Consider the following 21,391-nt stretch of genomic DNA (forward strand, 5'->3'; position numbering starts at 1 on the left):
TTTTTAGTCGAAAAGATTTACTATGTCCCTCTATTCTTTCTTTGAATGCGTGGCCCGATTGCCCCACATACGTAACGGGACATTCTGCACAATTTATTTAGTAAATACCTGATTTTTCTTTATCTAAAGTTTTTTGTTTATTATTTACTAATAATTTTGATAACGTTAAATTACTTTTCGATCCAAAACTTGTATACGGTAGAGAAGCCCACTTATTTTCTTTGTTTGTATCATTAAAATAATAAATTTTCTAAGTAACCAGACAACAATAAAAGTCTTTTTCTAGTAAATTCTAGAGAAAACCTTCAAAAGTAAGTATCAAAATGACATTAACATTCAATATAAAATCGACGACCCTCTTTTGTAAATTAAAGATCAATTTTACCTGCCACAATTAAAAAAGAGTGTCAGATATATACAAAACTCATATAAATTACTAGATCCATCTCTTTTTATTTCATATAATTTTACTATCGTATTTATAATGATTGTTAATTAAAAATAAAGATAGATGTATATAAATGTGTATAAAAGAATACAACTGTCTCTATATCGCGTATATTATATATTACACTAATGTTACAAGTTAATTTAATATTAAACACAGACAGATTTATATATATTATAAGCATGGAATGTACTATGTTCTTTGTCTAACACACTGGAGGAGAAACCGCTGGAGTTGTGTCGGCAATATGTAGAATTCTATATAAAGTCTCCGTGCACTGTATTCGAATTCAGTCATCAGCTGGTCTAACAGGCATTCACAACTGATATATTATCCAGAACACCGCTTCGTTTCACTGTTGTATAAAAGTGTAGAGCCTACATTGTTACGTTTTGAATAGAGAAAAACGCGAAATCATTTCCAAAATCCGCTCTAAGTTTTTGGTGTGAATTGTGAACCCGGAAATTCTTTAAGTGTTATTTTTTTTGATATATTAATCCAGAAAAAACAAGATGGCCACTTATGCTGCATACAGACACATCGAACTCGACAATGTGGGATACAGCAAAAAACGGTAAATTTTATAAATAAAATTTTTTTTCTTGGGACTCTGGGGGAGGACATTTGCTTTTTTTAAAAAAAAAGAAGATAAATCTGTCAATAAAATAATCTTAAATGCATTCAACATGCAAGCGATGCATCACGCACGTGCCGTTAACTAGATGCCCATTTGTTTTACATTAAAAATGACTAAAAACAGATTTTTCATTTAATTATTTTTACGACACATGTTTTCTTTCAAAAAATGATCTTTTTGTTGTGAAAGGGTAAAAAAAAAAAACAAAATTAGTTTCGTTACGCGCCTGAACATATAATATTTTAATTTGTGTTTAAAAGATAATTTTTGTGTTATCGTTAAACCATAATTTGTACCACACTTCCGAAATCCATTTCCGCTGATTTTATATTTTTTTTTTGTAATTGATTAAAATTTAATATATTTTTTTTTTTGTGTAAATAATTTTGTTAACTGTAAAATTATTTAAATAATTTTGTTTCGATAATTAACAATAATTATTATTAAATTATAACGGAGTAATTAATTAATTTGTTTATTAATTGACTTAAGATTTTTTTTTTTATAATTTTGTAACATTTTCAATTATTTTTAATTTTAAGAATTTTTTATTTTATTTTTTAGGATTTTCCCTATTTTTATAAAAAATCTATAGAAAATTATTAAAATTGTTTAAAATTTTGTATTGCTTTTGGTTCGTAGAAATTCAAAACCTTAAAAATAATTTTCTTTTAATTTTTAAATAAAATTTCAATTATTTTAATTAAGTTTTTTTTCTCTTAAATTAAAACAAAAAATTTTTGTTATCGTGTTTCAAATTCCAAACAAAGTTGACGATAAATTTAACGCCATTTACATAATTTTTTTAAATTATTTTCAATTAAGCATTAAACACTTCATATTATCACAATCTTCTTTGTTAGTGTTGAAAACTTTATATGAGTGGAAGCGCAGGTCAGAGGAGTCAACATATCTACTTGAAATAAAAAAGGATCTTTTTTGCGCTTCCACCATAATCATGTACTTATTATATATTATTACATTGAGGGCTTTTCAAGAACACCCAAAAAAATTAGTGTATGAAAATATTTGAGGTTTATTTACATTTCAAATTTTGAGGGGGATTCTGTCAGAGTTTAAGAGTAAAATTTTTCGATTATAATCTACCATAGTTTATTTAAATATTGATGCCTAAAGATTTCGAGAAAATCACTTATAGAAGAAATACCACACAAATGCCATTCATTTCATCACTTTAAATGTATTTTATGGAAAAATGAGTGCCGCTTGTTATAATTTTCCTTATAGGAAAACTTTTCTTTTTTCATGATTTCAACCCATATTAGTTTTTCAAATTACTCTAAAGAAAATTAGGCTTGTAACAACATAATAAAGCATACCTTTAAAAACATTACATTATAGGATTTATATGTTAAAAACGCAAACTTTGATAACTTAAATCCAAAAATTTAACATCGTAAGGAGTTTATACACGTTTTAGAGATGATCCAAGCAAAAAGTAATTTTTTGGGGACGCCCTTAAGTAATATAGTTGCTCGTAAGATATATTTGGGTGTCTTATTTACTAAAGCATCTGAAAAATGGCAGCTTAATCTATTATTCATATCCGGTCTTTCATTTTTTTTTTAACTAACGAAGTGATATTTTGCTCAATAAAAACACTTCTATTTAAAAGATGAAATCATTGATAACACTCTTGGTCACTTCATTAAGAATAATTTAAACGAGGTAGTCAATCATACAGATATATATCTGGACCGATTTTTTGGCAAAAATTGACCCACTTTATGAATATGAATTTCAAAACGGATTCAAAAGCTAAAACTCATAAATTATATTTTTAAACGTTATCTAAGCTATCAATCATCATTTGTTCTACTATTTAAGCTGTTAACTATTCAACTCAAAGAGTCAAGCAAAAAAATAAAATAATTGCTGATGAGTACAACCGTACATTAGACGAGACCAATAACTTTCTGGTTTAGCTAACAACAGAGGTCACAAATCTTAATTTTGACCTCAGAATTGTTACTTTTGATTAGAAAGCGTTATTTTTTTTTTTTTTTTGGTTCTTTGCAAATTTTCTGAGAGATCGTAGCGAGAAATCATTTTTCTTTAGGAATATTAGGCGAATGTTTAGAGACTTTTGTATTTTTTGGGTTAAAAATATCTTGCATGGGTTATTCCATGAAAAAGTGTACCATAGATGGAAAAAAATTACTGTTTTTGATGGTAAAAATACTTTAGAAAAATACTTTAGGATGGTGTCAACGTTGTAGTACTTATAGCTTCCAGTACATGTTTTAAGTACCTAAATACTATTTTATGTTCGTCAAAGTTAAATTTTTATTAAAATTTCATTATTTATGTTTATCAGAACGTAAAAATTACAATTATTCTAAATTTTATTAGTGACTTTTTGATTTTTATTTATTGTACTCAAAAATAGCACTTTAGTACATTTTTATGTTTGTTTACATACATCTTTAAAATGGTTTTGAAGTTCCTATCTTATGTTCTATAATATTCATTTCGAAGGTTTTTTTTTTTTTTTTTGCAATTCAAAGTGCCGGTAGTGTCAGTCACGTTTTGTTCAGTAGTATCATTCACGATTTATTTTTTTATAAAAATGATTTATTTTTTTATAAAAATATTAAGGATCTTTTTTTACCATTTTCCAAGAATTTGTTTTCCAAGAAGATACAATTTAAAATCATAAATCCAGCACAGAGGAATATATTCGAAGTTTAAAAAGACTCTCGAACATGACTTCCATCTGTATGTAGTGTCAGTCACCTTTGGATTTTGTTAAATAAATAATGTATCATAAAGTTTAATGAGCACATACTTTAACGCAGAGGGATAAATAAACTAAAAATCGTTAACATATTAGTATTCATAATATGACTAGTATTATGCCCATTTTGGGTCCAATGTAATGTCAGTCACATATGGAATCATCCTTATATAAGTTTTATGGAAATTTTTGCCGAAAAATAAAAAATTGTATTCATTTTATGACTGGTTAAGTATTTTCGATAGAATCACTCAAATGATTGTATGGATGCCCATATATGACATAGGGCTTGAACATCTGATATACCTACCAAAAATTGTAAATGTTGCTACAATCAAAAGCTGTTAAATTTGGTATGTTGATTTTCGGGACAAAAACAACAAGTTTACTTTCAGAAACTTTAAAAAATACAACTTAGTTTATTAAGAGATAAAAATGTTGGGTAAGGTCATTATTACAAATACTCTCATTAATTGAAACACTACGAATAAACAACAAATAAAAAAAACTGTAAATTTTTTTTTCTATGGTAAAAGATATCTCAGTTAGCAGCCAGCGTTCACTCAGGTTGGTATTATGGGTTGAGTAGAGTATTTTTTTTTTCAAATGAATCTGAAAACCTGTTTATTTATATTATTTATTTTTTTTTCATTCTATATCAATAGAATATTCTTACAAATGTTTTTATCAATTGCTACGACTACCTTATTTCTATTTGATCGATTGATTGATTGATTACCTACAGTAAAATTTTATTTTTATATCATTTCTTATGTTTGTTTTTTGTTACGTCTTTAATTAACATGTCTAATGAGATTTTAATGTGAGCCTAATTTAGTTTTGACAAAGGAATATAAGTTCACTTACTGTTCATGGAATTTCGTTATCGATTCAGAAATATCATGTATAGACAGTGTTGATGACGCAATTTACGGTGGACAAACGTAAATTAACGAATTAGGAATTTATGAACACATATTCCAAATTTTTTTTTCGTATTATCAATACTTTTTTAACTAAGCGATACAAACTTGGGACTAAAATTAATATGCCTTGATATATATTTCATATAAACAGGTATAATAGAGACAAAATTTAAATCCAAGATCATTATTCTTTTATATTAAGATTAATTAGCAGCCAAGAGTTGAAGAAAAACATGGCTTATTACCTTAAAAGCGGTAGTAATTAATTTTTTATAGTTAATTACTGCTAATGATATTTTTCCCGTATTGTTTCATGTTTTCGATTCGCCCTCTAATCATGACCAGAGATCACAATTTTATTTTTAATTACGAATTAATTACAATCGTAACGTTACAATACGCATTACATTGTTGTGTATCATCGTCGTAACAATAATGATAATTAAATGTTAATAAAAAAATCATTAAAAAATAATTAATTATCTGTTATTTATTTGTTATTATAATTATTGTCATTCAGTATAACCAACCACAATAACATAGTTAGAGAAAAAAAATTATATATTTAGACGTAAAAACTGACGAGGTGAGTACGTTAAACTCTATCGTTGTGGATAATAAATCATTTATTTTTATGTTGGACTGACAAATAAATGCGTGTATAGGTCATTTTAAATATGTGTGTATGGTCTTATTCAATTTTCTGACCGAAAGTTTTGTATAGACTACTATTTAACTAGAAAATCGGGAGAACAAATTTTTATGATGCCTTCACATTCTAGTTTTTAAGGTATTTTTACACTTGTATTATGTGTGTATACGACATTTCGGTGCTTTATCTGTTTTTGGCATGCGATATTTTTTCAAGAATGTTGTAATCCATTTCAAATTTTACTGTGAAGAACATATTTTAGTCTTATTTTGGAGGCAATACACAAAATAAATTATATCTTGGTCAGCAGTAGCGCTGATATTTTTCGGTAAACCAGTTATTTCTATACATTTTTGAACTGCCGATTATTTCGGCACTCGGTGTTCTTAGGTCGGCCGCCGGTAATAGAAATTATAGGCCGCCATTTGTTTTAGTTTTCGAAAATTTTGTAGTTATTCTTTTCGTTTATAGAGAATGTTTAACAAGATTAGATAAAGCAATTAACAAATTTTCAACTCTCTACCTTTCATAGATTTGGAGAAAATAGACACCATAGATTTACGAAAAAAACTGTTTTAACCAAAATTTTTTTATTTTTTATTTTTAAACTTTTGGTCTATCTCTTACGATTTACGAGATGGGTTCAACGGACCCAAGACCCAAATTTTCTATGTTGCTTATTTACGAACTCAATCTAACGTTCTGAGCACACTACAATAAATTCAAAATAATTAGTTAGTGAGTACAATAACTTACTTAGTAAGAAAGTTATTGGTCTTTCCCTTTAAAATCATATACCTCACGGCTTGTTTACGATAGTTTTAGTGTCCAAATATTCATTAATTTTCGATACAAAAAAATAAATACAAATAATTTGAACTTTCAAAAAACAAAAACAAATGTAATATGAAAAGCCTAGAGCTAACAATTTAGTGCTATTAAATTTAATAATTGCCCCGAAAATATTATCACGATTATCTTAAATTGTGTACTAAAGCAATTTTGGCAAATTGAATTATTTTAAAACAAAAGTGGATTGAGCTATTCAAAAATAATAATTGAAAAGGAATTTTAAATGAAATTTGACATACATAACTTCGATCAGACTATAACGAAAATGTGTTGATTAAAGCACCTTTCAGTTAATAATCTTAAGTTAAAAATTTGCTATGGAATATACTACTAGGTTTCAAATAAATATGGCGTAACAAGTTATCCTCAAATAAAAATCCACTAGAAGTAAAAGTTATCCCAACATGAGGTCTTGGAAAAAATTCCATACAAATGTTTGTGCTTAATTGTTGCTAAGAAAACGTGTAGTTCCATGTAAAAATATTCAATACTGTATTTTCATTTCTCCTAAAAATGAAAAAAAAGTGAAAAATTTCTTAAAAATCACCTCTATTTTCCATTACCTTACTGAAATAATTTGGTCTAAAGGAAATTTTTCGATATGTAATGAGGCATTAATAAAGACAATTTTGAACAGAATACGATATAAAAAGATTTTGTATCCTTCGAAATGGATAGTATTTACAGAATATAATAGTAAATTAAATATTTTCGAGATAAAAATAGAAAGCATGCAAGAAAGCTTCATGAATTAGAACGAAAGAAAATTTAATCTTATAACAATGAAATAATCTGATTATCTTTTAATATTTAATAATTCTATTCTCTTGAGAAATAGGATTATAGTTGTCTATCTGTTAAGATTTAACATGACGTCATACAGCACACAAACTAAGTTCATTTGATATGAGAGCTGGAAATGCTTTTGAAAGTTTATTTTCAGACGTCTGAATTTGGAATATTTTCTTCCTTATTGAACTTACGCTGTAAGTATTACAGCGATGAATAATGTCTTGCACCTTAGAGCAGTTGCGTTAACTCTTGCAGGGCCAGTAAAGCAACCAAAGTTCTGTTTGACACAAATTTTTACACTGGCGCAGTAGATATGATAAAATCATTTGGTTGCCTATTGTAGGCTCAATGTCTAATTTTTTCGAACCGAATTGATTTTAGAGATATATTTTGAATGAAGCTTGTACATCTTCTTCCTCTTCTTCTTCTTCCATTATATTTGCCATTACTATGATTCTTAAATTTTGACGATCCTATTTAATTTTAAAGATCCTTCTCCGGAGGATTCACCTTTCCTACATCGCCAATGCGTCATTAAAATGATTTTTACAAAACTTTTTCTTAATTGCCAGATGAACTTTATCCTTGCATAATTTCAATTACAAAATAAATATCTAAAATCCAGCTATCTTGAAATCAGCTTTTTCAAGACTTTGCTTATAACCAATATTTCCCCGTCAGACACGATATTTAAAAAAATTAGTTCAAACAATAAATAACTTCAGTTATTTTTTTTATTATTTACAAAAATATTATTAGTAATAAATTATGAAAATTCTTTATTGATTTTCTAAGATACTCGACTTTGTATGTATATATGTATAGGTACTAACAAAAACAACTTGAAATACTAACAGACAGACAGACAGGCAGACAGACAAACTAACCAGATAGACGGATTATTTTATAGAATAGAAATATGTATTGTGAACACTAATAATACTCTACTAGAATGTACCTAGAATATTGTTAAGTCAGCCAACTATTCTAACAGTAGTGCACTTAATGGTATATGGATTCTTATATAGTAAAATAACGATTGTAAAACGCGATTCAATAAATTCGAATCACCATTTAATTCGTCATAATGGTATTTACCACAATGAAGATATTGAAAAGTTGGAGAAATGATTCTTTCCCAAAAGGATTTATTCTGAATATGTGCCTACTCATTATGCTGATCTTTCAATCAACGAAAATTGTCATTATGTGTCCGACCTTTCGAAGATTGGGGAAAATTGTTTAAGAGGTCATTCATTAATTTCGTAAGCATAATTTTGACGATTTTGGAACACCGGACCCCCATTCTTGATTCGTAAGATTCAATTTCGTTTTGCCGAATAATAAAACGTAGTTAGAAAAGGGGCAGTTACACTACAGTTGCTCTATCGCAAGATTTCTTGTTCATGCTAAATCTCGCAAGTTGATTTCATAACAGAAAACTGGATCTTAGCACGGATTGAGTAGCAAACATTACTCAAAAACCCAATTCTTGTGAATAAATGAATTTTAAGGGGTGTGGTTTCTCTTACCCTTACACCGACAGCAGCGATCGGCGATCATTTTGACCTGTCGCTTTTTGACATATCACAAAATCTATTAATTTACTACAATTTACACAGCCTGTTCGATTAGCGTCTAATTTGGAAAATTGTGACCAAAATAAAAATGGCCTTACTGTTGATCTGATATTTCGATTCCTGCGCCTGAAGATTCTATCTGAGAGGATGGAAATGTAAAGGAAATGCCATGATATATTCGATTAAATACCACCAGTGAGCGGGTCGAAACTGGATATACAAAAGTTGATTGACGAAATTGTATTCTCTTGTTTGCCCGTGAAGGTTTTTCACTATAATAGTTTCTCGCTTATACAAATACAGTTGTAGTGTTTCTCCTTTATAGAAATTTTAGGCAAGAACATTGGTAGTTGGTTTTAAGAAATTAAAGAGTGGACCATAAGAAACATATTTTAAATACTGTCGCTTCTAAACGTGCTGGCAAGTAACAGTCTTAATTATAGAAGTGCGTGAGGAAAAAAAGGAAAAAACAACTTTCTCCAATAGTGTTTCCTATTGCTCACTTATAGAAGTTTCAGAGGATAAAATTAACAGGAGCTGGCAATAACTCCCACTTGTAGAGTTTTCTCGCTTATCTCCAAGCATCACTCATCCAGGTTTAACTGTATATATGCATATGATACTCACATGATAGTAGTCTTATGATCTAATAGACGTCCTATATAGTGGGTTCTGTAATATGAACAATTATTTTTGAACTGAAGTGTAAATTACTGGGACATTACACTATTCAACAATATTCATACTAATACAAAAGCAGACGCGACTATGGCTGGACAAACATTCATTTATTTGAATATTTATACAACAACAGTTAGCTATGTTTATAATTTGTTCTTTTTAGCTCGATTTATTACACTACGTATAAGTAAAGAAAGAAAGTTGTTATCGCAGAGTAATAAGAGTTTCTTTTTCTACTTACACTTAGCACATTATATCGAACTAAAAGGAACATACTTTATATTAGGAGGACGAAAGGATTGCGTGCCTTATACAATTTTACGTTTTGTAAACATACATATTTATATCCTATATAAAATGTAAAATATTTTCACCTTCTAACTCTATATAGAGTTATATACTGGTAAGTTCGTCTTACCTCCCTTATTATTACAAGTGAATATTAAATTCATATACAGTGTCTAAGGGTTCACTACCCTCAAATCATGAGTGTTTATTACATATATATTTGTATATACATATAACAAGTCATAGTGAATATGACCTTTACAGTCTAGACTAATGACTTTATGGTGTAAGTAAATACTGGGGTTAGTTGTAGTATCTAGAGTATCTTCAGAACCATTCTGTGTTCTCCGCAGATCTTTAATTGGTATTTACTGGAAATGAAGTTATTTTATTAGAGTTCAGGCAGGCTGACGACTGGTAAATTGAAAAGTTTTTTCTACTTGTAATTGTCTACTTACAAATTACTATAAAACAAAGTCGCTTCAATCCTTCTTTCTGTATCCCTTTGTATGCTTAGATCTTTAAAACTACACAACGGATTTTGATGCAATAGATAGAGTGATTCAAGAAGATTTTTATGTACAATACTTGCCTGATATAGTAGAGTAAAGGATTGATATACGAGTTGAAATAGATGTGCTTCAAAAACCAAAAAAAACAGTGCCTCAATTTAGCCCAAATATTGACGATATACAACCATATAAAACCTATTTTTAACATTCGGGGAGTGAAAAGATGGAGCGAGAAAGTTGGGATGGATAATCGAATATTTTCAAATATAACCAAATGGAGTATCAATAAAAAGAGCATCACGTGTACATTACCAAACTGTAACCTTTACTCAAGGGGATATGGGGGGAGAGTGTGCAAAGGAGATGTTTCTCAGCAAAGCGGGTAGTTCACAGCTAGTTGTTTTATAAATTAAAGTCAACGTAAATCATTGGTTATTGGTTAGTAAGATGATATACCATATTCAAGTTTTAAACATAACGTTACATTTTCAGAAGGTAAAGTTTAAAATACGCAAAGTGATGTTCATTGAATCTAACAACCTAATGTACCATCGATACATGGGAATCTCTTCGACCATCGACCAAGGCATTAACAATACGAAAAGGGGATCGGACTTCGAATAGAAAAGTGAAAGTGGTTTTTAAAAATCTTTATTAGTATGCAAGATATGAATTTTTAAAATTCCTAATGAAACAAAAAGGAAGACACTAGTGACGTCATACGTGGGTACTGCCATAGAGATTCCATTTAAAACTTTTTTTTACTTAAAGGAGATGGACAACTCTTTTTTAATGAATTTTAATTTCACTTTCAAAGTTTGTCATTGTAGCAAGTCTATTTTTACATGGATAATATGTCCAATTCGACATCAGGATTATCCCCTATTGGAGCTGTAGCTAGACACTCGAAGAAGTGAATGCTTGTAAGAGAAGCATGCAGGATTTTCAATGTTTCAATCACATACACCTAGAATTAACTGTAATAATTACACGTTTAAGAGATACAATATAGTGGAGTGATCTAAGGTACATTCGCGTGTGTTCTATGGTATATTAGAATGCGGTACCACGAAATATACATGATTGTTGTATTTTACACCATTTTTACAAATATAAATTTTTTTTCCTTAATATAATTAACAAAGATATTATAAAATTTTTATTTCAATTTTTGATAAGAAAACAATACCATTCTACCAGGAAGTTAAAAAATATAAATAATGGAAAAAATCCATTTATTATTAATGTAATCAGTACGTAGGTAATACTTGCAGGGTTTGAATGGACGACATTCCCTGGGTACAATAATTACAAGGTGTACTTACTCTGTCTACAGGTATTATATAAGTATGACACTAAATAAAAACGGAACCCTCTTTTTAGTTATAAGGGATAGGTGTTTGTAAAGGTAAAAAAGAAAATTTGAAGGGGAGAAATACACGACACGTGGTGTTAAAAATACCTTTGGATCAAGGTTAATTAATCAGACGATTAGAAACCATATAAAATCAAAAATTATGTATTAGTTCCAAAATGTATTAGGGTGAGCTTTAAAATATATCAATTGAGGAACTCCAAATAACCTACCAAATCATAAAACATGCAATTCTCGTGCAATCATCCACATTTATTTTGTCTCTTTGATAGCCACATTTTAAAAATCCCCGTTTTACACCAGCTTATTCTTCCTTTTGAAATTTATTTTATAAAAAATACTCAAAATTATAGGTTTATGATATTAGTCGATATCTCGGAAACTAGTTACCCAGTTTTGGTATTTTGCGGGTCGAGATACCTGACTATTTCGAATTTTCTTTATAGTAAGAGTACTGCTTAGAAAAAATCAGAAAATCGGGAAAATCTTTTTGTTTTAGAATTTGATAGAAATCATTATATAAAGTTCTTTTGATCTTAAAAATACAAAAATTTCTTTTAAGGTAGTACCAAGGCAATTTTGGTTTTAGGGTTGAAATTATTTGTACCTTATTTTAAACATTGATGATGAATTTTGTTATGACTTCATGAATGTACACAAAAAATAAGAATGAAATTCTTGTATATCTGCCATGGTTTTCGAAATATTTAAACCTAAGTGATTAAACAAAATTTTCAATTTGCGATATTTTGAAAATTACTCCAAATATCGAAATATTTAATGCTATTGTTCAATTATAGCATAATTCGCCGTCAATTTCGAAAACATATTTTATAAATTTTTGTACCCACTAGCGTGCTCAAAAATCTTAAATTAGTCGACCACAACGGGTTTTTTTGTTTTCAATAATTTTTTAACTAATTTAATTTTTTATTTTTTTTTTACCGAGTAGTTTTGGAGAAATCTATAAAAATATGCTATCCATCTAAAGTTTACCATAAAACCGATATTAAATATGCCTACTTTTGAAGTAGTTTATTTATTTTTAAATAATCGGGTAACCCTCCCTTAAAATTTTCAGAATTGATTTAAACTTAGTTCATATAAAAAAATCAAACTTTTTATTTAAAATTGCCTTGCGATGCTCGCACATCCTTAAATGTAGATTGAGTATTTTTTAAGATAAAGCTCAAATTCTAGTGCGAAAAGCTTTTTTCTCGGATCGATTTTAGATATATCTGAAAAAATACACATGTTATTCCAATTCCAATTAGGAAGATGCTTTAGTTTAGAATGTTTGATTAAGATTTTTAATACAAAAGAGGTTTTGTAAGATTATTCTAACATCTTACCATAAGTGCTAAGCAAATACAAAATTAACCAAAAACGATCAATGTTATAAAGACACTTATTGATAGAAATCTTTTGTACTAAAATGAAAGTTCCAACTTTGAGTAAATAATACGTAATAAATCTAAATTTAATTATTAGTGAGTGCCACTTTCAAAGGCCAAGAACAAAGTAACGCACTTAAAATTTAATATCTCATTAAATGACATCAAAATATTTTTAAAAAACAACTATTCTTCTAATGGATCTTTAAGTCACGCAATGAAGATGTGATACATCGTGTGTGGAAATTAAAGAAATTTGACCCTAAAATCAACACGCAATTGCAAAAAAAAAAAACTGTAAGAAATGATTTGAAACAAAAGTTGTAGGTAATGATTATAATATGTGTGATTCGCCACTTAAGTGGATTAATTGAGAGAAATTATGATTTTTGGAAGAAATTTTAATTCATAGAAAGTAAAGTCGTGAAAATGAATTCTTTTAGATATTTTTTAATTATTTTAATTCACGGTAATAAATTAATTTTTTTGATTTTATTTCGTTTCATACACCCCAAACAATGAACATTAATTAGTATTTACAAAAGAAGAAATTGCCCTTAATTAAAATAAATAAACCAGATATAATAATTTTTTGAATAATAATTTCTATATGAAAAAAATATTTTAATAAAAAATAATTTTTTTGGGAATAGCTTTTCATGTAATAAAAAGTAGAAAATAATTGCTTATTATATGATTTGAAGCACCTCAAGCTTTTATATGTATAAGTGACTGATTAGAAAAATTATTTACTACTTTTTAGTATAATCAAAGCTTGTCCCTAAAAACCCTTTTTTTATTTAATTCAAAACTAAAAACATATGTATATCAAATATGGTGAAAAAAATTGGAAAAGTAGGTCATACATGCTATAAAAATGTGGAAATCGGAAATCGGGAAAGGTCAAACTTAACGGTTTTGCCTCTCTTTTTTTGTTATTTGATGGTACACTGTTTCCAGTAAGAGTATACTTTAGCTATACCTCTAGTAACTCTGACTATAACATGTTGATCCAACTTTCACCACATTTGGGTTTTAATAAACATTTACTGAAAAGACCAGTAACAGTCGATTTTGCCTAGGGAGAGTCAACTCGTACTGGACGATCAACTTTTCCTGTAACATAACAACATACATTCACCCCAACGAAACTTATATTTCCGTTGAAAATTCATTACAAAATATTTTCGAGATAAAAATTCTTTCATCACTTTCTATAAAGGCGTAAAAATAATTTATTAGTCTTGAAATTATCCTTCCAAAATTCTGAGACGAATGCTACCCCATTTTTATCGCAAAATACAAACCTAGCCATCGGTTACAGAAGATACTTATGAAACAGAATATCTTAAAAAGGTATTCAATTGTATATAGAATCAATAAAATTTAAATTCTACGAAATTTGCTACAAATATGAATAGAAGGCAGAGTTGGATTAACTGTTAGGCAGAGTAGGCAACTAAGAAATTGAAAATGTTTCATTGAGAGAAAATTTTATTTGAAAATTTTGAAGTTTAATGACAATAGGTATTATTGCTTTTTCTCGACGCATGCTTTCATTCCATAATGGCGATCGAAATTGATGTATTGAAACAGGTCAATTTTCAACGACTTTGTATCCAGTTAATATTTAAGCCTAATAAATTTCATAACTCTTTTTTCTTTTGTTTATTTTATTTTATTGCATTGAACAAGAATAAAGTTAAAATTAACACATCTGCGTCTCATTTTACTAACATTCCTTCATCAACTTGAAAAGAGCTTCAAATGATCAAACTCCGAGATGTCCAGTCCTGTTGCAAGGTAATAGAGTGTAGCTACATTAAAATGTGATGATAAAGAATCTTTTCATGGATATATCTTTCATCAGTTATCAAAAATTCCAAGAACATTAAAAATTCGATACATTCATATATAATTTAAAAAAGTCTTATCAATGTTTATGATATATCAGCAGTAGATATTAAAATTTAATTCATTGTGAGCAGGGTGATATGCATATATACCAGATGTTTCGGACTAACCGTACATCTGCTATACACCTCCTGTAAGTTCTTCAATTTTTGGTTGGAATTGAAACTTGAAATCTCGTTAAAATTGATTTTGCGTTGGATCTATTGGACATGTTTTCAGCTTCTAAACTCGACGTAAAAGAAACTCTTAAAATTTGAAGTGGTTTTTAGTAAAATAACTAACAAAAAAAAATAAATTTGGAAACATTTTATGTGCGAAATCGAATATAAAGGATACTCTTATTTAATTTTATTTTTCTGCCTAATGTATTACTTTAGGTAAGGCTAGGTTATATTGGCTGCCCACGAAGGACACACTTAGGCTAAAGAGCCCATTGTGATGCCATATACTGTGATACCATATGTGTTTTACCATCTTTCCCGACGATAATTTCATTTATCAGCTCCTTAATTATTTTCAGATGCTGAGTGCACCTCCTACTAGGGTTGAATGTATTAGTTTTTCCAAAAAAATTCGAGCAAAAATTTTTGGTTATATTATAAGGAACAACTTACTAATTTAGTGTTCTTTTTACCTTTCAAAACTTACAAGAACGCATCTGAAAAAAGTAACTTCCGGTTTACTACCAACAGACATTAACTTCACATTAAACGAAATAGATTTTAGAGGGAGTATACTCATGGTCTGAGACACCCGGTATATAATTTTGATTTTTATCATACATCAAAACAAAGTATAATTATGACTCCACAAATAAAAATAATCATTAAAAAAAAATATCGTGAACAAATGGACATTAACATACACACATATAAATATTTGAAAGGGAAAATATATTTCTATTCATAGAAATTACTATAATTAATTTCGAAATCGAGGCATAACTATCTATCAACATACACCAAAAAGCATCATATGTCATTAAATGTTAAATTTTAATTAGAAATATAAAATGAAAATAAACAATTAACTGAGTTAATTGTTCAAATACTCTGTATACCAATGTTGAATATCAGTGCTTGCATAATTTTTCCAATTTGTTCTAGTTTTGAAAATTTAGAAAATTTGTCGAAGAATTTGCTAGAATTAGTTTTTTTTTAGTTTTTCAAAAATATTTCATGTGATTCACTTGATGAAATTTTCAATTCTCTATCTTTTATACTTTTGGAGAACAGTAAAATTTTGCCGAAATTTGCTCCTTTACGGGCAAAACATGGCATTTACGAAAAAAGTTTTGAGTCAAAAGTTTTTTATAAGGAACATTTCTTACATTTAAACTTTTGTTCTATCTCTTACGGTTTACAAAGTGGTTCCTACTGATCCAAGATGCAATTGTTGCTTAACAGTCACTTTTTACGTCGTCCAAAGCAGCTCGATATCACTTTTCGTTTTTGAGTTATCGTGTAGACAGACGGGCGGACAAACGGAAATGACCTAATTAGGTGATTTTATGAACACCAATACCAAAATTTTGTATCATTAATATTTCTAAGCGTTACAAACTTGGGACTAAAATTAGTGTAGCTTGATATAAATTGCATATATAATAGGGTATAATTATGTTATGGTGTATTGTTATTAAAATTATACTGTTAAGTTTTTTATAAGAGTATTCATATATGATTTGTTGTGCTCATGAAACGGAACTTTTCGACTGGTATCAAATAAGAGTGAAATTTACAAAATTTTAATGATAACAATTAGTTTTGTTATAAAAACACAAACAGACAAATATACAAAATTAACTAAACTAACATTTAGTTATAATATTAGTAGGTATTCAAATTATTTTATCTGTAGATTGTCTTAGTGGTCGAATAACCTTAATTTGAAGTGTGAATTTATTATAACGACAAAAAAAACATATTTTTCACTTTTGATTGGTTTTGTGGATGATTGAACCAAATTTTTTTTTTGTTCATTCTTCATTTTATTTTTATATAAAAGTTCATTTGAGTTTATACATGATATATTTTTACAATGGTTGTCTTGTTAGAATTGAGTGCCTTGGTGTTGTTCTGCCATAGTAGCTTGTATGTGGTTACACGCTTTAATGAGTTTTAAAAACTTTTTTGTGTTATGTTAAGAAATAATTATTTTTCTACTCATATATACAAAAAAAAAATAAAGTTTGGCTTGAACATCCATACAACCTCTATGTACAAACGTAGTGATTGGTGTATACCAGTAGTGTTGCTAGAGACCTGCAGAGAACGTGAGGCTAATTTGTAATTTAATAAATTTGTATATTTGCACACATTAAAAGAATAATGATTTTTAATCGAAATTAGAACTTAAACTCAGCCGACTACAAATTGACAAATAGAGCCGATTAACAATATTTTTACTAGCGTCAGATATGGTTGTTGCAGATATCGAAAAGAACTATTAGAAAAAGTAACTTTTAATATAAAAGTATTTTTAATTTTTTCGTTATTTTGATCTACACTATTAACACTGTTAAATTATCAATTTGTGCAGTTTTAACATTCCATAGCACACTAGTTATAAAATTAAACAAGTGAAAAGAAACAATTGACTGAGTTAATTGTTGAAATACCATGCATAGTCAGTGTTGATTTCTTTATCAAATAATACATACAAAAATGTATAGACAGTGTTGATGCGCAATCGTTTGTCTTTTTGACGTCACGTAAATAACAAAAGATATTCACTTTTAAATAGACACACACACAACTGATATTCCTATATTATTACATACTATAAAATTTCCGTCTAATTGGCGCCCTCACGGGTAAACAGTGATGTTTACGCAAAAATGTTTCAAGCAAAAGTTGTTCATTTTTTACATTTAAAGTTTTGTTCTATCCTGAGTACGCTGTACTCAGGACGCTGATTTGACGCTGTACGCTGATTTCAGCTCGATATCTTTTTTCGTTTTTGAGTTATCGTGTCCACAGACGGACGGACGGACGGCCAACCGGAAATGGACTAATTAAGTGATTCTATGAACACCTATAGCAAAATTTTGTGCGTGGCATCAATATTTTTAAGCGTTACAAATTTGGGACTAAACTTAGTATACCTTGCATATTACATATATGCATGGTATAAAAATCGGTATATGGTTATAAAAAATATTCTATGAAATCGGCAATATATATCGATTTGTAGTAGACTGAATTTAAAGTTCTGATTTCGATTAAGAATCTTAAAAAATAAATTGACCCATCATTCATCGGAAATAGGACACACAGTATATAAAAGGACCTGAAAAATAATTGATTATCGAAGTGGCCGGTAAACGAGTTAACTGCGACAACGTCTGTTGTATATCACTTAAAATAAGAGGGCATTACCTACTGCTTAAACGTTGATGATTGCGAAATCGATTCCTGCTGATCACTCTCGTTTGTAAAGGTCCCTTCATAATCAAATTTCGATCTTGTTTGATACTTTGAACTAAGAAAAAGTCTTCCAAGAAATGATAAATCGAATGGGATAAATTATCCTAATCGCCATTTCGAAACATTATTTCCCAAATTTGTATTTGTCACTATAAAACTGTAAAACAAATGTAATCTAACCTTTTCTTTTTTGGTGAATCATTAGATCTTGTGGGATTACGTATTGTTACACCCAACGGCTCAATTGATCCAAAATAATATTAAGCTTATGAAACAGATCTTCAAATCTTTGTATTCTGTACATAGCGGTAAAAATGTATAAAAATCCATATGTTTTTATAGAGCTACAAAAAAAGAAAGAATTTCATAGAATTTTATAGTGTTTAAAAAAATTTACGTGATTTTACTTAAATAACAACAGCAGTGCAGAGACCAATTATTAATTCATTGAAACGGTTTATTTTTATTTAATTTTTAATTGTGAATTAAATAGCTGCCCTATTATTGCGTGTTTTTTTTTTTAAGTTAGTTGGTAAATTAATTTTTATTTTTAACAAAAATATTTAACTAATTCTTTCCGGTATCAATGATCCCTTTCTTTGTGTATAAAAATCTGTCCTCAATTCGATTCAATCTAGATTTATCTCCTTTCTTGATAAACGAATTCTGCCAATATGTCGAAAATTATACTTTAAATCGTTAAAAGTATATTTGATTTTTTTTTTAAATTATGTAAACCAGTAACCTTCGAAAAAATTGTAGAATACTTTTTTGCATATTTTTCTTTCCAAGTGGAATACAAAGTAAATAATAATTACTTATTGAATTTTTTTAAATTATAAGCTCATTAATTCAGCTCAAAATGTTGTGCTTCCATAATTAAGACTGCACTTCCTTCTGTACCTGCGGAATTTAAGGCCCACTTAAAGAAACAATGCTACAAAAACTTAGAATAAGGGAGACAAAATATACTTTCTTGCTTTTCTAGTTTGTTATAAAGTAAAGAAAATAAAAAGTTTTGGACGTCAAAACTTTTGAAAATTTGATTTTTAAAAAACTCTTGGGCCTTATTATACCGCTTTGACACAAGGTCTTAATACAGTTTTCTAGGACGAAAAATTATATAACTAAACAGTAACAGCTGTTGCTTCAATAATGCCTCGTTCGTCACTGACAAGATGGCGGTACAAGACTAAGTGGGTGAAGTTAAAGAGTGAAGTATGGTAATATTGTTTAACCGCAACAATTCAAATCCGAGCTTTCTAGCTCAGGTATCTTACACTGATTTTAATGTGATTTTACGGTTAGTTTAATCGAGATATTTCCTACTCATTTTTTATGAAAACTTGATAAGCCCTTGAAGTTTTATAAGATTTTTCCTATTTTTTTAAAAGATATGCGCTTCTCAGAGAAGAAGTCAACCACAGCCATGTGTAATAGAATTAAATGTTCTCTGCGCTTCAAAATTATAACAAAAACAAAAAACAAAAAATTGTCGGTACCGAGCGTAGATTTTTTTCAAACTGGAGGAATATTGATGAAATTTTCTACAAAGTTTGGGATACTCGAAAGTGTTGGATAAGATGGATAACTATACACATTTAATTAACAATTTTGCTCATTCGATTTCGCAGAGTCGAAGTATTTCCTGTCGGATAAACATTTTCCCATGCAAACAATATTTCACATGGACAAATAAAATTGTCGATAAAAATAAATCCGTTAACATACCTTTCTACAACAAATAATTAAAATGCATTTATTTTTTTTATTACAATTCGAATTCACTTTATAAAACTACATTATTTACTTGGCTGAACTAGAAGAAGATCCTATTCTTAGAACAAAAATACAGTAAACATTGCAATACAATAATACATGTCTTATTGTACGTTCTAATAGACCAATAGATCAAGCATAGTCCGAGAGCCCGTTATCATTCTTTGTTATTAAAAAAATTCTAAGATGGTTTAATTATGTTAAGCCTAAACATAGCCTTTCTCCTGTATGAAAATACTTGGAGTATTGGGAGTGATAAGTGAGGGTTCTTTTTCAGGGAGCCAAGGAAATTTTTGATTGCATGAACCTGGCGAACTAAATGAATATTCTTTTTTCTTATTATTCTACCCGGAAGATCATTGATACAACTCGAATGCATAGACAATGAAAACTGCAGAAAATTAAAATTTTCAGGATGTAGGAAAACTTTTTAACCGAATTCAAACCAAAAAAAAAGAGGTTCTCAATTCGACTGTATTTTTTTTTTTTTTATGTTTGGTACCTCAGAACTTTTGACTGGGTGAACCGATTTTGATGATTCTTTATCTATTTGAAAGCTGGTGCTTCTCGTATGGTCCCATTTCATTTTGGTCTAGTTCTGATTACGCCATCCAAGAAAAAACCATAAAAGTCTTAAATTTGCATTCATTATGCACGATAAGAGGACGAATAACTCAATATCACGTCAACCGATTTCAATGATTCATTATCTATTTGAAAGCTGGTGCTTCCCGTGTGGTCCCACCGACTCCAAAAAAAAAAACAATAATTTTAACTGCATTATATTATCGATATTTTTTTACTTTTTAGTGCATATTAATTTGTTTTGGAAAAGATTTTCTTTTGAAGTCGGTTTTCTTTTTGTTAAAAGTTTTTTTTTATCACGTGTTGAGTGAAATGATTTCCTCATTTATTATAATAAAGCTTCCGAAGAAATAAAAAATTATGCGGAATCCGTGAAAGATAATGCTTGCCTTCGAGAATTTAATAATAATAATAATTTAGAGACTGATCAGTAGTGATCTCTCCATTTAGGTACTGCTAACCAAGAACTGAATCGATTTCAATTTACTGTTTCTCCACGGTTTTTAACTAGCACCCAGATTAGTTCTAATAGACCTCTATACTGCCACCAACAGTTCTATGATACCAGTAATCTATTAGCTAAAAATTCTATTCACATAGTAATAATAAAGACATTTAATCAATATTCTTTTAAGAAATATAAATCACGATTCTTATTTTATTTATTAATTTATTTTATATATTAATTAATTAATAACTATTGTATTTAATTATTAATAGATAAAATATAAAATATGATTGTAGAGTACACTTGTTGTAAACTTTGAAATAAAAAATGTCTTCAATATCC

The 21,391-nt window shown here is 28.6% G+C and overlaps 1 protein-coding gene across 1 annotated transcript in view; it reads left to right on the plus strand.

Annotated features, from left to right (window-relative positions):
* The first annotated feature begins 751 nt into the window (after nucleotides 1–751).
* The window catches only part of LOC123299711 (microtubule-associated protein Jupiter-like), a 101,387-nt gene continuing 80,747 nt past the window's right edge, over nucleotides 752–21,391 (plus strand). The window contains exon 1 of the mRNA XM_044882021.1: nucleotides 752–1,022. Coding sequence (XP_044737956.1) covers nucleotides 961–1,022 — 62 coding nt within the window. The 5' untranslated portion in view covers nucleotides 752–960. The remainder of the gene's footprint in view (nucleotides 1,023–21,391) is intronic.

Source organism: Chrysoperla carnea, chromosome 5 (assembly GCF_905475395.1).
Source record: "Chrysoperla carnea chromosome 5, inChrCarn1.1, whole genome shotgun sequence".
Lineage (NCBI taxonomy): Eukaryota > Metazoa > Arthropoda > Insecta > Neuroptera > Chrysopidae > Chrysoperla > Chrysoperla carnea.